The 17,144-nt window shown below is 29.6% G+C and overlaps 1 protein-coding gene across 4 annotated transcripts in view; it reads left to right on the top strand.

The window, feature by feature from the left end:
• Positions 1–17,144, top strand: part of LOC126838805 (complexin) — a 146,234-nt gene that overhangs the window by 80,762 nt on the left and 48,328 nt on the right. For all 4 annotated transcript variants that reach the window (XM_050573520.1, XM_050573519.1, XM_050573518.1 and 1 more), the window contains one exon: positions 11,788–11,857. In XM_050573520.1, the coding sequence (XP_050429477.1) occupies positions 11,803–11,857 (55 nt within the window). In that variant the 5' untranslated portion in view covers positions 11,788–11,802. The remainder of the gene's footprint in view (positions 1–11,787; positions 11,858–17,144) is intronic.

Here is a 17,144-nt window from a genome sequence, read left to right as displayed (position 1 = left end):
GACACTTTTATGTTTATAGCTAGTGGCTTGTGCATAATGCATGTCTCCGGGGACGCGCTACACGTACCGTCCACGCTATAGCGACTTTTGCCGACAGCTTTTTGGCCACCATTGCAGTGTATACGGTATGTCCGTGGAGTACTGTAAAATATGTTCACCTCATTTCCACATCGGCCCAATAACGGGTTAGGTTATAGCACAACACGGCAATATTTGAGTCCAGCGCGAATGGAGTAATGAAAAGCCACCACAGAACACTTTTCCGTCTCGTATCATATTTTACCACGTACTAGCGGAAATATTTTTGAACGCTTTAAATGTCACATACATACCTCAAATGATTTGTATGTGTATATAATATACAGAAGCGTAGTTTTAGCAAAAGCTAGGCGCACTCAAAACATGAATTTAGCGATTCACAAATTTAAAATAGTCTGACATTTTTTTTTTTATCATTACCTTTTACATTTTATGAGACTTTTGGCCATTTTAACAAAGCTAATTAAAATTTACTGAGATTTAGGAACACATTGTATCCCCTGAAATGGCGTCCATTTGTATAATACGTGTAGTACAGTTTACAGGTTCGTTTCTTTACTGATGTCGGCCAGAGGCTATATTTATGGTGCAAATGCGAAACACCGTTGCGTGGTTTTCTGCTGTTTTTTATTGTGAAAAATGGACGTTTTCTAATAGCCTTTTAAAAATGAGAACCATATAATACCTACTGTACAACAGTATACTGTTATTGTACGGTTTTCATAACTCAACACAAAAAAGGTATATCCTTAAAACGGTAATAATATTGTAGGTTTTTTCGTGGAGCTAAATTATGTACTGTTAGGTATACATTGCAGAAGTCGGCCGCTTTGACTTTTTTAATTTTGTGTGATAATACTAAGAAAGCAAGAAACTGAATTAGCATTTTAAAATAGCTTTTTAAATGATATATTCTTATGGTAAAAGTTTCAGAGTACTTTTGTTCTTATATTTAAAACGACACGAATCCCTGGCCAAGTTTTAAATAGTTGTACTAACTTTTCATTCTCATTAGAAACTTGGGAAGTGAAAAAAACAGAGATAATTTCGAGATATATTTTTCATGAACTTATGAAAAATATATTGGCGTTATAGTAATTAAGAATAATTCTGGAAGCCATATTTTGTAATATAACTCCTAAGAGTTAACATATAAATTCATATTTCGTATACTTGTTTACACTGTAATTCTTAAGACACATAAAATATTATAGTATTCATAAAATATATTTGTTGAAATTAAGTTATAAACAATACATAGTTTTGAAATTTTTTATATTAAATTTATGCGTTTCTTTATGTTACCTAAGTTACCTTACTATTCACTGCGATAACAATGTGCTTTGTCATTTTAATCATTAAGAATAACCGTGTATATGTACCTAGAACTATCAAATCAGAAACATATTTTTAAAATTATGATTGCTGTAGGTTAACATAATATTAAGCTTGTATATTATAGTGCGGTTGGTAAAATCGAAGAAGCGTTGAAAGATTTTCTGGGTAAACGATGAGGCCTTGGATATTTTTCTAGGTTTATTGATTTACTAACTATAAAATGGTAACGAAAACTTCACTTCATTAAACTTGACACTTTTGGCGGAGCAGATTTTCCATTTAGCTGATGTATTGTGTGAGTAATGAGTGTACCCCAGGCTAAAGCAAAATAAATGAGACTTCTCTAGTGCCTGAGCGTTGCGACGACATAAGAGCGCATAATAATATAGGAACGGTTGTCACATACAACGATATATATTCATGTGTGCTAGAAAATGGTTATCGGATCACGGCATTTATTTCAATCACGTGTTCATTTTTAAATCTGTATAAACGCATTAATAAACAACAATCGTCGTTGTCCAAGTTTTATACAAAAAGAGGCTTTTTGAAACATACTCGTATTTTACTCTACTAATCAATCAATAAGCTACGCATAACATTTGAGTAAGTATAACATTTAATTTAAATATTATGCTTGCCAGTCGTTCAGGAAGCTCAAATGTTTTGTCATTTGTTTTATGATACAACAGACTATCGCAAAGTCAAGTGATATAAGTCATTTCGTTCCGAAAGCTTAGTTGTAAGTGGAAGTGACAGTAATTAGTATTTGTTTTAATGCTCGCATACACCGAAAAGCTAAATTAACGAAAAATACACTTACACCACTTAACTTTTGATGAACTCGTGTATTATGAACTAACGTGAACTTAACTAAAATTAATTCTTTTTAATAGTACATTATAATAAGAGATACAAAATTAAGGTTAATCCATTGAGAATTTCCTTGTTTTGATGACTAGATATAATCAGATATCTCGCATGTGTGAATTTTAATAGTAATAAACAACGGTTTTTTTTTTACTTTTTAAAACTAAATCCTAATAATGCGTACGACGAAATGAACCGTTTCTGGTAGTTTGTAATGTTAAGAACGTTAAGAACTTTAACGTCTGCCTCCATTTTTATCCATCGGTGATCACTGGATGAGTCGGCTTATTGATTTGGCCAAAAAGTAACAACGACAGCAACTTTCGGAAACTTGGTCTATGTTAACACGTGAGTTTGCCGAAAGTTCTAGCCCTAAAGTCTTCGGCTTTAAATCAAGTCCATAGACAAAGCGGTGTATAGTATTATCTTGTTTGCTATACTATATATTTAGTATAGATGAACAGCTACTGTACTCACTCGACCGGATACTCTTAAACAAATTCATTGCACATACAATTTTATCGATTCATACTTGCAGTAACTATGATTTTTTGTTTTATCTGAAAAAATATAAGCCACTCATTTCATATCACATATGCGTAGGTTGTGATTATAACAGCTACTGTCGGCCATCGATGGTCTCGGAATAATGATTAGGTACCCGTTTTACAGGATGATCAATTAAAACGGATGACACTCAATATATATCAAATTTAAAAAAACTAAAAATGTTAATTAAATATATCGTTACCATATAAGTTTCAAAAGTGTTTAATACTTTAGAATTTACCAAAAATATAAAAATTTAAATATTGTTTAATTCTTTAAAAAATCATTAGCCAACATGTCCCTAAAAAAAAAACCACAATAATGTAATTATTTTCAGAGAAAATGAGTGCCTTGCGTTAATTTGATCACCTTGTATAATGCTCAAGATCTGCCGGATTAATTATGTTAAATTAATATTGGAACAAATCAATTTAAAGCTTATAATATATTTTCAACGACTAGAGCGCTTTCCATCCTGAATTTATTTATAGTCACTGGAACTCGCAAGTTCGTTTATGTGTATTTTTTAGTTAGGCCTCAACCCTTGAAATATGAGATATGTTATTTGGTAAATAGTTATATTGTTGCCAAAAAAAAAAAGTATAACGATTTAAATTGTTTTGAACAAACATTATACAGCTGATCCTAACGGTTTTAGCTGTGTAACTGTTGCCAGCAAGAATGTACACACTTTAACTCAGTCGAGACATGTAAGCTATAATGACTGTTCTTTAGCAAGAAATTATTTTAAGTTGGAAGTAAACCAAAAAAAGTCACAATATTTCTAGATATAAAAATAATATATCTCAAATCTAAATATCATGTTATAATTGATTGATGTATTCAGCTCAATCTCAGATGAAATACAGAACAAATTACGGGTTATTCTATGGTTCAAATCAGATGATGAGAAACATGATTAACTTAAAATAAAAATGTTTATTACGAAAACCATATAAATGGAATCGTAGAGCGTTATTTTGCTACCCGTGGTGATAACGAAAAGCTATAATGTAGCTGTTATACCGAACAACGGTCGTTCGGATGAATGAATGAGATGTATTTTATATTGAATGAGAATGCTGCATCTTTTATTTGTTTTTTTCAGAGAAGAAACCCATTTGTTATTGAAATGCTTGTCTTTATACTATTGTGTGTAATTCGCGTTTACCCAGCAATTGTAGTAAATGTATACATACTAGTTATTATACTATTATTTTGCTCTCGGTCTTGTGTGCAACCGTAGTTTTCTCGTGATGCGAACAAAAACTTTGTTCTATTAAATACGATTACGTTTTTGCGATTTCGTATCTAACTTAAAATATCGATGGAAAAAAATAAAAAAACAAACAAACATTAAAAGTTAAAGTCCAAAGACATGCTTACGACTAGTGTTGTTGTGTACTTTGAGTATATTTTAAGTAGTATTCATAATATGGAAAATGAACGCTGTGCCGCGCCGTGTCGTCATACAAGGAGAGAAAGCCGTTTTTGTTCTATATACAAGCACAGGACAATCAGCTGAGTGTACACACGTAAATTTAGCATGAGTGCGTCCCAAACGAGGTAGAAATAATACACAGGGTGTAAGGAAATATTATAAAGTCTCATATTTTACTTAATGGGTTTTTTTTGCTGGAATAAAAACACTAAGCTTTCGTTGTACCCGTGTCACATTTCCCGTGAAAGTGTGAGCTTCTTGCCGTCGTACAATAATGCTACCGTTTTTTTTTGCACGTTGTTACCTTCAACCCAGTAAGTCATTTTGTGGGTAAATTAAAAAAGGAACTTTTTTCCACTGAATTATTCCATTCCACTCTCTCCCCGACTTAATTTATTATGAGTAATATCACTTTTAGTCTCATTTTTAAGACCTATAATAATTAATGAAAGCGGAATACATACAATATTTTGATTAGTTCAAGCCATGCAATTAATAATTAATAACTTATTTTCTTGTAAAGATAAAATAAGAAATTCACGGTGCTTTTTTTTTCATGCTTACCTCAATTGAGTTTCAAAACTCCACTGATCACATCAATGAATTTTACACGCGCTTTTCTCTCGAGTCTTTTAAGAAAGCATATATTTTATTAACGCTAATAGCGTGTACACGAGCATGAAACCGTACCACGAATGATTATATTATTATCTATTTAAAATTATTGAATCTTGTGTTATATAAATGAAGCACACATTTTTATTATGGTTAAAGCTTATATTAAGCTGAATATAAAACATAAACTCGTATATTTCTTCCAAGTTGCAACGTTTTAAACATCGTTTGTTTCAATTGCTAACCATAAATGCATTTCATTAAACAACACATTAGCACAATATTTAACATAAAGTTTACACGAATGATACGTTATATAGTCTAATTACTAATAGACAATATTTTACTGGATAATTACTATGGAATATAAAATATTATTTAAAAAAAATCATCACACCTTGTTTAAATATTTATAGCCACGAACATTGTTCATGTAATTAATGTTTACCTTTTAGGAATTAATTTATGATACTTTGAAAGATTACATATTGCGCTGATTAGGCAAAACCGGGTACCCCAGATGAGAAAGGACGAGGAAACCGAAACTATATTAAAACAATATTATGTGTATATACCTAATACTAGGAGCGTCTCTAGTACCGGGTCTAAATTTTGCTGTGCTGACAAAACAATAAACAGACTAACAGTCTATTAAGGTCATTAAAGGCTTTGCAAGATTACTCGTTTACATAATTTTAAACTATGGTAAATTGTCAGGTTTTTGAATGCGGTTGGCACAAGAGAAGCATTATTCAGCGTACAGGTCCTCTTCCAATGATGCAGAAATGTAAACTTTAATGTATTTGTCTGTCTAGTTGATTACCAGAAGGCTTTCGACCATGTTAGGCATGGCATAATGATTAGGATTTTAAAAGAAATAGGAATAGATGAAAAAGACCTTAGAATCATTGCTAAGGTTTGCCGATGACACCATAGTTTTTGCGGACACTGTTGAGGGCCTTCAGATACTTGTGGATAGAATAACAGGTCAGCAGTAGATACTAGTATATAGTAATATAAAATACAATTTAATTCGAGGACATAAAAAATAAAGCAAACATCTGACGATTTATTCAGACAGAAGGTTGAAATATTATGAATTAGAAACAAAAAATAGACGGGTGGGCTTTTTTTAAAAGCCCGACTGCCGTTTATCGCAATTATACTCTTCGTCGTATGTTTTATTTTATGGGTGTCATCAATTTTTCAGTTTTGCATCTCAACCATCTTTTGTTATCAGAATACTATTGTTTTAACGTTATTCCTAAAAAAAAACCATAGAGGTTTTGTTTTAAATGTCAAAAATGAGTGATGGCGTCATTTTAGTGCTTGTGTATTCATTGTAACGCAAGTATAAAAGCAATTCAGAAAATATATTTTATTTACCCTAAAGACTATCGTTTAATCAGTATTCAAAAAATATTTGTTATAATTTATAATTATTATGGGTACCTAGGTATCGAAAATCATAAGAAAATTACTTTTTTTCATATTATTATTTTTTATCCATTTTTTGAAATTTAAATAGGTGTAAATGTGGGTATAATTACATTTCAAAATGTATATCTTAAGTTTATGATTTTGGAGACAAAGGTAGAAGGAACCTTTTTATGCTTGAAATGTGTAACAAGTTAATATGCTTAATGTATGCATAATTAGTTAAGTCGGACTTTAGCTTGCCATTGCGGAAGAATATTTAGAACATTTTCAAAAGCTAATTAAAATGAAAATATAATGCTCTGTACATTATTTTACCTAAAAATATAATAATAATACAATTGCAATGCTCTTATCAATGAAAAACCTCACCTATTACATTATAGTAAACATGTTAAAAGCTTTGTAACAGTGTACCAGTTTTAAAAATAGCTGTTTATTGAAATCGATATTATTTTTCATTAAATGCCTCTAAGCTTATTTATACCCCTCGTTTACCATCCCAGTGTTGGACTACGTGACCTTTTTTTTAATATTGTATTTTTCTATAATACATGTCAACGCAGTAACGTTTAAACGTAAGTGACTTTTCTATTCTTAATTCAATATTATTGCCTCATCACGCGGTGTCATATTTTATTACGGGAAACAACATTGAAATTGTTTGTATTACAGTTTAAGGTAGAACAACAAAGGAAAGATTCGTTTAGGGATAATTTAAATTAGGAATGAGAAATAAGCAACGTTTATTAATATTTAATTTATGTTTGCATAACTATTCAGAATTATGTATTTGTTGGTCGATAAAATATAATGTAAGCACTATAGGTTTAAACCGTAATACTATTACGAAACCGAGTTCATACAACTGTAAACTGCTTATCTTGGTTTGCATATTTCCGTTGTAATAAGGCAATGTTATAGAATATAACGTGCTCTTTATACAAATATAGGATGATAATATATTATTCAAATAATAATGGAAAAACATACTATTAATTACTGTGGTTAATTTAAAAAAAATTATTTAATTTTTAAATACGCTTATACACTGATGAACATCAACAAATATTCATATCTACACACATTAAAAAAACTTACTTTGTATGTTAGCCACAGTTGTTTAATATTTTTAATTTTAATTTATATAACCGCTGATGGTTTTATTTTATCATTATTATGATGCTGCCAATTAACTAGAGGAGGTATAGAAGAGAATATTTTTGTATTATTCAAATAATAAAGTATTACGAGTTAGGTGAAGGTGGAAAAAATTAAAACGTCTATAACAGCTAAGTATAACAATAAATTAAATTTCCGAAATAAGTTTTACCAGAAAAAATATAACTTTTATTTAGAAAAGATAAAAATCGTATTGACCGTCGCGTGTTAAGGATTACTTACCGAGCGATATAGAGTTTTTAATCATCAAGTGCCTCTCATATAGTGACTTAATAATCTCACTCATTATTTTCTTATAGCTTTATCGAATACATACACTTGATATGTTTATAATGTTGTTAACTCTTTAGATACATCTTTGTTATATCGAGTATTTTGTGTTGAGGTTTTTTTTTAACGAAGATAGTTCGTATTCTTGTGCATAGGCACTTCTTGGGCCCACCCACTAACCAACTAGTTTGTATTCTTTGTGGCTGTAATTTTGCATCATGTGTTGGTTTTAAAGTTTGTAGAGCGCGTACTGTGTATACTTTATACATAGTATTCGCATTATGTGCTTGTACACAATTTTAATACATATATATATATATATATATATATATATATATATATATATATACCATATTATATTTTAGATCTGATGCATAATGTGTATAATAGTAGTTTGGAGTGTAGAAATTTAAATTTCATGCCGTCCGAGTGCTGATTCGTGTCGTTACCTGACAGCCCGTTCTATACATGCACACGCCAACCCCATTACTGTACACGTCCTTCTCGTTCATTCCTAGTAACACATACACCCTCCGCCGTCGCTATCCATAACAACATTCTCTCATTCCCGGAATTTCCCTGTATCGGATGTTTGATATTTCCCTTGACGATAAATGACACTGGCCTGGGCCCGTTCACTTGTATGCAAAATTATCGGAACCCCCTCTGGAGTGTATGCCAAAATCGTGTCGGGGTTCTGTTTTACATGCAAGCGCCCCCTCCCCCTCTTCTGCACTATCCGCATTAACAGCTGCCACCACGAATTCCAAACAATTTCAACGGGGTCAACAATGTTATGCAACATCTGCTGTTCAAGTACAATGTATGTATAAATGTATGTAAAATATGTAAGAAAATCGTAACACGATGTTTATATATTCTATACATATTACTATGTGCGCGAGTAATGCGATAAACGGTATTATTTCAGTCATTCGGACAAATTTTTTGCTTAAAACTCATTTTTAATTTCTATAACATTGTCAACACAATTCATTAAAAATTAGGTCAACCAACACTAATCACTATTACACGATAAAACGTTTTAATTGTTTATAATATCATATTATTTGGTTTGTACAAACAATGCTTGGTTGTTTTTAGGTAAAGCGTTGCATTAAATTGTGATACAAATGTGAACAATATTATAACATAATATTTCGGGAACACCGAACGTAATGTATTATTGAGATAAGGATTACGTTTTAAATTATGACAAATGATTATATTATTATTCTTGGAGAACGTGGCGACAACTGGGTGAGCCCAGAATTCTAATGAACTTCGAGTGAAAATTATGATAGTGTTTAAGAAGGCCAAACAAGAGACAGAACTTGAATGATGTGATTAGCGTATACGGTTTGGTGGTTGTCATTACCAGTGGCTTTGCATAATATTATATTTGAATAATTTCGGAGGCGAATAAGTGATGTCGAACCATACCTTACAAATAATCGCATTAGCCCGAAAATACAATATCGTAATTCCTAAAAAAAAAAAAACTATCACAATTCAAACGCTACCTCATAATATTATATTATAATTTACGTACTGTAATTTTTTCCATAATTGACATTTTTATTTATGTACAGGGTATACTATTTTGTAATAATTAATCTTCTTATTTTTTTTTCCAGTAACTAAACCTAATATAAGTAGTACGTTTTTATTATTTAGTACTATGAGAATTGAAACAATGTAAACTATAAATGTTTAGTTTTTATACTTGGTATCATTTAAAAGAAATGAAAACCCTTTTTAATATTAAATGCTATTGTTAAGTAGTAGCTAAACGACTATTAGCACTAAGATCTATGGATACATAAGTTTGTTTTTTAAATTTTTGTTTGTAACTCATAACCCCCCCCCCCTCCTTTAAACAAGCAAAACTTCTACGATATGGAAGCAGGTAACGTCTGTTTTGTAATGCTACGAAAATCGAACCCAATATCTCTAAACTCTAGTGCAACGACTTCTACGCCTTATACCGTTGCCACACACAATGATAGTTTTAAAATGTATTTACTAAAGTATATTTTTGAACGTGGTTAGGACTTTACAACCCAATAGGATTTTTAATACCACAGTTCATTTTGTCAATTTAAATTACTATACGAATATAGGCAAAAGTAAAGTAGTTTTGGTTTTTATTTTAAAATAACTAACGGGTGTATGGTGTCATTTATTTTCTGATACATTAACATCTCAATTATTTAAAACTTATAGTTAAAATTAAAAAGTTTTAATTATTTTTATTAAAAAATTGTATTTACATTTATCTCTTTTACTCTGCCTAATATTTTTACCAAAACGTTTACTAAAAATTATAAAATATATTATTCATTTTGACCAACAGCTGTAATAAAATAATATCCATTTAACATTTATCGTTAGTAGTTTATTCGCGAACCGACTATAAGCCCATCAGATTTAGGGTTGTGTGTGTCTTTCACAGTTGTTTTGCACCCACATTAAGGCGACGAATACACATACGTCAAGGTTTTGACATGAGCGAGCAAGTGTGTTCTGTTTACGAGTTATGGTCGGATTGCCATGAGCGTTTTCCAAAAACCTTTACAGCTTTATTCGTCTCCGTTTTATAAAATGTCCGTAATCGTTAAAATAGGTTATATTTTACTCTTTTAAGTGGGATTAAACGACCTAGAGCGCGAATAACAGTAAGAATCAATTATAAATAATAATTACTATGTAAAACACATGGTATAATGGTATATCATTTTTCAAGCACAACAAACTTGGTTGTCGATTATATTCAGTTAATACATGTTTTCCTCAACCTTTTACTATAGCAGCGAACAATTTGTTAACATTATCTTTAAGTTTAGCGTTTACAACATTAATCACCGCAACCAGTATGGTATTCACAATAGTTATAAAAATAACTGTCATGTAAATTGCTATAATCCGTAAACCATTTAGATAACAATAAAAGTGATGGTTTAAAGAAATTATACGCCCGCATATTTCTAATTCAAAATACAAAATAGCCATTTCAACTTTTAGAATTATGTTGAAATAATATCGCAGTCGAATAATAAAAATTTAATACTTTTACGAAACTGAGTTATTATTCTCTAATTGTAAAAGAAATTCAACATTTTACCGAATAAGTTTACATTATAATATAATACGGTCATGTAAAATGCAAGTTAATAAAAAAGTGATTTTTATATATTAATCAGATATATGTATATTGTATATACATTATTTATTATATAGATAAAATTATTTGACATTCTTCGACGTTCAGACATTAGCCAGTTCGTATGTATATATTAACGAACTGGCTAATGTCTGAACGTTGAAGAATGTCAAATACTTTTGCGTACATTTTGGTTATCCACTAAAACTTTACTTACGTGCGTGCACACATTTCATTTTGTAAAATATCTTCAAACTCGCAAACAGTTTTTAAATATATAGAGTTTTATTTGTATCGTTTATAATAAATAATAATACAATATCTGGTAAAAGAACTTGACAGTTATACATACACACACACACACATATATATATATCTACTTTAACACTACCTAGTGAAAATATACCACTTACGGCCTTTATCAGCGCACGTGTATAACATGTCTTAAATAAAATATATTTTACTTACTACAGTTGCCGCCTATAGTATTATATGGTGAGTGGCCACTATAAATACTATAAATCGACTATTTTCCTCGCCGTTAGTCATGTTAAAATGTATTTTTTTCCAATTCAATAAGTTTTAGCTTATGATTTGGGACCTAATTTTACAAAAAAAAAATACAATACCATTTCTACTTTTCCTCAATCTTTTCACCAAAAAAAGCTTTCTTTTATTTTTTCTTATACAGCTAACGAAATTATGTATAAAATATAAATTCAAATTATAAATAAAAAACACTTAGTGTACATTAAAACCCCTCAATGATCATTATTTAAGTGTGAAATGTATTTTTTTTTCGTGATTATTTTATTACTTATAGTTATAGGTATACGTTAACAAGATATAATAAGTATAAATTGATTGTTTTTTATTTTTACAGAAGCATTGAACCATAATGGCTGCTTTTGTAGCGAAGCAAGTGGTCGGAAACAAACTAAACGCCGTTAAAGGTATGTGTTCACTAAAGTCTTAACATTTTTTAGTGATTTTCAATTAGTTTTATCTGTTCATAGTACTTTTATACTTAATTTAGCATTGTGTTATTTTATAGATAATATACTTTTTCGATTTATATCGACCATATAATATAATATATAGATAAAAATATATCATGTATAGTATATGTATAATAGTAAAATTTACATTGACGACTTTTATAACCGATAAATACTTTTTAAGATGATAAAAAATAACACAACAAGAATTGGTTTGGTCCTGTTGGAAATAATGACTTTTTAAACTTGTTTCTATATTAAACATGTTTATTGTGCCCTAAAATTTCCAGAAACAGGGTGTGATCAAAATGGTAAGATATTGGACCCTAGAGGATTGTTGAAGGAAGTCAATGAATTTAAAATTATGTTAACCTTTTTTAGCCCCAAGGAAACGTCGTCTTCGACTTCGGGCGAGGTAAAAGGAATTTTATAAAAGGGAGGGTAGAAAGATGGCGGAAATTCCTAGGAGATACCCGAGCTTATTTACATATTATTATTTTACCAAAAACAAAATGTATAACTTTAACAATATGCTTTTCACCCATTAAATGTAATAATAAAAGTATACTATTTCCTCGCATTATTTTATTCCCAATATAATAACGTAGCTGTCAGATAAACTTTTGCACTCTAATCGAAAAAAGTCCATGAGTACTTTTTTGGTTTTTAAAAGTTTTCTATCTATTTTCGAAGCAAGTATAATATTATAGCTTAGACATTAATTCTATATTATTTACTAACATTCGTTGCGATTAACACAAAAAGTTAATAATTTGACATTAATTATAATTTTACATTCAACAAAAAGTAATGTAAAAATTTATATTTTTTAACCAACATTTAGTATAATAACTTTTAGTAGGTTGAATAATTTAAATAACAACTTGAAGTGGCTTGCTCGGGTTTTTAAAGAGGGAGGGGGTCCACAATTTATTTAACTTGATAGTTACTTACAACGGGGATGCTTAATTTGTTTTTATTGTATGTAAACGTTTTTCTTTTCTTTTAAACACATTACACAAGTACAATGACATAAACTGTGAAATTGATAATAACACATATAGTTTCTTAATATTTTATTTTAAGTTTGTCTTATACTGAAATTGGAAACTGTGTTCGTTTTTTTACCTTTCTAGTATATGACTTATATAATATAAGCTAACAATAAGAATAAAAAAGGTGTTGTTTATTTAATTCTTATATGTACTTTCAATAATAATTTAATTTAAGGTAGTCTAAAACAAACAATAAGTGAAAGGTAACAAAAAATAATAAAATATTATTTTGAGTATGTTAATATTAATTAATAATATAACAAAGTAGTATCATATCAAATTAAAAAGAAACAGTTACCATCTACAAACATTTCTTACCATAAATATACTCAACAATTACATTATTTGTGGAATTTAAATTTGATGTAGTACTAATATTATTCAGTTTTGGTAGCACAAAGTTGTATTTTTACTAATATCTGAAAAAAAAACATGCTGGATAACGCTAAACACATTCTATTTATAGCGGCCGACATGTAAAAGTCATGTATATCATGAAATTTGATATTATACAATAATGTATAGGCCATACAGTAAGCAGTAAGCTAATGTTATTACCAGTTTCAGCTGTATCATTACTTATATACATATTTATATGTTGAGTCAGTGCGTTTTATGCTTATCGGTGGGTAAACACAGTACAATTATAATATACATTTTTCCAGCTTTCCTCATTTAAAATTTTCTTGTTACCCAACTGCAGAACAAACAGTGCAATGTGTTTAAGCGTTCTTAATGTATGTTTGTTTGTTTTCATTTTCTACTAAAAATTCATTTGATGACTTAAAAACTAAAATGATCTGTAAACCCACAGGAGTATTATTAGCTAGGTTTAAAAAAAAAATGTATTTCTGAATTTAAGGAGCCACTTAAATAGGACTGGAATACTCACTCAACGTGCCGATGAAGTGTTTAACAAAATGTTTTTATTTTTGATATTTGTTGTTTTAGTCGGGGGACGGGAAAGGGTTAGTTAATAAGGTTTTTATTCTCATAGGATATAGTAATTTAACTATATATTGCTCATTGGATAAATAGACAAACATGTAATTTAATGAAAAATGTTTAGTGTTATACGAGTACATAGATCGTTGTGTATAAAAAGTAAAAACATAAATGCCTTTTTTGTAAACTGGATTTTAATTGAAACGTCAAATCGCATGAAAAGTGACTTCTACTATAAAATATTGTGAATTATTTTCCTTTAATTCTCTCTTTTTCACTCTGACGCTTAATGGACCGTTATCGATTGATAACACACACCAATTAGTTAGGCGCCAGCTCGACGGTAAGGTTCATATTGTTTTTCTTAAAAGCATGTACAAGAAAAAGGGAAAATAAAAATATAGGAAAGAAGAAATCGTGAAGGTAATACAAATTTAGACAATAAGATAAAGAAAAACAAGTAAATCATAATTTACTTCATTTTATACATTATAAATAAATTGTTTCGTTTATGTATTTTCGGATTTCAATTTCTATGCATTTTTTTTTGTGGTAACTCCGTGTAAGCTTTTTTAGAGCGCGTTCTAGAAATTTCCTTTCCCTTTAGTCCTCTTAAATAGGTCAATAAAACAAAAATACGGGCTTGCGTGGCGTAAAGGCCGAAGAAATATCGTCGGAACTGCTTACGACTAAACGATATTGTTGGCCCCCGTAGATTTAATATTTGGGGTTGGCGCGTGCATATAATGGTGTATATATATATATATATATATATAGAAACTGTACCTGAAACAACAGTAAAAACTACTGAGTCGACAGTAATAATAATACTTTCTCCTCAACCACCCTAAATAATGTTATTTTTCTCATAAACTAGACGATTAAAAAACTTAAAAGCATAATAAACAGTAAATAGTATATTATAGTTCCTAAGTTTATGCCAACTTTATTCTTAAATGACTTCCAACCAATGTTTTTTTTTTACCTTCTACAATACTAACAGAAAACAACTTATGTAATTTTTAATAAATAAAACTGCTTCTTCTTCCGGTATTCAACCCGAAGGTTGGCTTTGCAGGTTCCCGTATTCTGTCCACTCATCTCTAGTAAGTTTCATCTCTTTGTTACCTTGATCCATTCTGCTTTACTAGGCATTTAATGTGGTGGTTTGTAACATCGCTATTGATTTACCAGTATTAGGAGTATGATGTGTCTGCCATCATCTAATCCTTCCATTGCCGTTAGTTCTACTACAGAAATCGCCAATGGTCGGTAGTAGTGATTACTGCTGCCCGCTGCTACCTCCTTTTAATTGTCTTTTACGATAAGCAAGAGTTACTGTAGACCTATTCTTATCTCCAGCCCACGGGCGCAAAATACAACTTTGAGATAGTAATATTATACTATGGAAAATGAAAGCAAACTAAGTTTCCATGATACTTCACAGTTCGATCACCTAGTTTTCAAAAAAACAGTTTGAGTAAAAATTAATCTTTAAAGAACACTCATTAATGAGAGATTTGGTAGCTAGGTATTTTTTGTCAAAATCTTAATTTAAAAATAATAAAACTTAAGTATCATTTTATTTATACTGTAACGAGGTGCTTTATTGGGTATTTAATATTTTTAGACTATCGTGGCGTATATTTGCAAAGTTGTTTTTCCTATTTTTTTTAGATCGATTTGTCAATTAAAACCATTATTTTTTCTTAACAGATTGTTTCTCTTCCTAATAATCTTTTATGCGTCGAGCAAATTAGATTTAGACTATATACTGTATGTATACATCGATTTGCTTACAACTAAAACTATGCTAATATTATATCAAAATAGAACTCATCCGAATTCACTACTCTATTACGATTTTTCATAATCGCAAAATGTCATTGATAAAATATCATGTTTATTGAAAGTATAGTTTTGGTAGAACCATTTTTTTTAACATCAAATTGTTTATGTCTTAAAAAATGTCGCTAAAAATATAATTTTAAATAATTAAAAAATATTAACTTTACTTAGATACGCTAAACTACAATTTTTAAATGTTTATAACTTATTTAAATTGAGTTGTAGAAAAATGTTCCACCATTTGAATATTTATAATTATGGATAATGGAGTACAATAGAATTGAGAGTAGAAATAATTCGAGGGTTGTATATTTTATAGCGCACATATTTTGTTATTTGATTTTTTTAAATTGTCTTACTTCAGACAGTTTCGTGATTGTTGTGTCTCCATTCACTTTTGTATATTGCCATAATATCCTTTCATACATATATTTTAACATTTATCACGTCTTCATTTTTAACAAGTTAACTGTTGTTGACCTGTAGTCATGAGTATTATAAAATTTAATTTTAATTTACAATTATAGAGTATTGCTTATATTTTATAATAGTGAAAGAAGTGAGTTTTTATAATTAAAAAATTTTATATCTTCAACCTTTTGTCATATTTTCTTAATATTTTATTATAATGAAACGCCAACAGCAAAGTTTCTAGATGAAACGATATTTTATTTATACATTTCGTTTTTTGACCCGTTGAATTATGCAACACTCCCTTGTGGCATGTCGACCGATAATACAAATTTACTTTAGGTTTTGAACGAAACAGTTTTTTTTAACCAAATATGTTTTTTACACAAAAATATTGACATTTTTTATTAAATGTTATAGTTTTCTTTCAATTTTTGTTTTATACTCTCTGAAGGTACATCTTATCATATTTTATTTTATTTTACGCACATTCGATGAGCCTAGAAGGAGACGATTTTAAGTTTGTATATATAATGAAACTTGAACGGTAGTCGTAAAATGTACTTTAACGATCGCATCGTAAAAAAGGAACAACATGAACGACAATTTCGATGGGTCGTTTGTACAGGAGGGCATTATTTCGATTTCTGATTGATGCGCAGCTTTTAGTATTATTAGTAATTGGTGTACATCAGTCCAAAGTGTAAGCCTAGATAATGCTAGTATGTTATGAACGTGGGGTTTAATTGTTCCGGTAAGCCCTTTGGAAATTCGTAATTAGGTTAATAAAAGTTAATAAGAGTTATTCTCTAGAACTGTAAAATGTATTTGTTTACCACCAATTATCAGATAAAAAATTATAATGCATTACACTGGGATTCTACTCCAAATTCTTTTCTATGGTAATTAATTATAGAATTTAAACGTAATGAATCTATTAAAGCTGAACGTTTTCTTGTATATATAAGAAGATACTGTCAATT

The sequence above is a fragment of the Adelges cooleyi genome, unplaced genomic scaffold, assembly GCF_023614345.1.
Source record: "Adelges cooleyi isolate 19-005CV unplaced genomic scaffold, UGA_ACOO_1.1 ACOO_flye_CR_arks_rails_tigmint_CR_PRNA_30, whole genome shotgun sequence".
Lineage (NCBI taxonomy): Eukaryota > Metazoa > Arthropoda > Insecta > Hemiptera > Adelgidae > Adelges > Adelges cooleyi.
The sequence above is the reverse complement of the archived record's forward strand: the minus strand, read 5'-3'. Positions and strand labels throughout refer to the sequence as shown.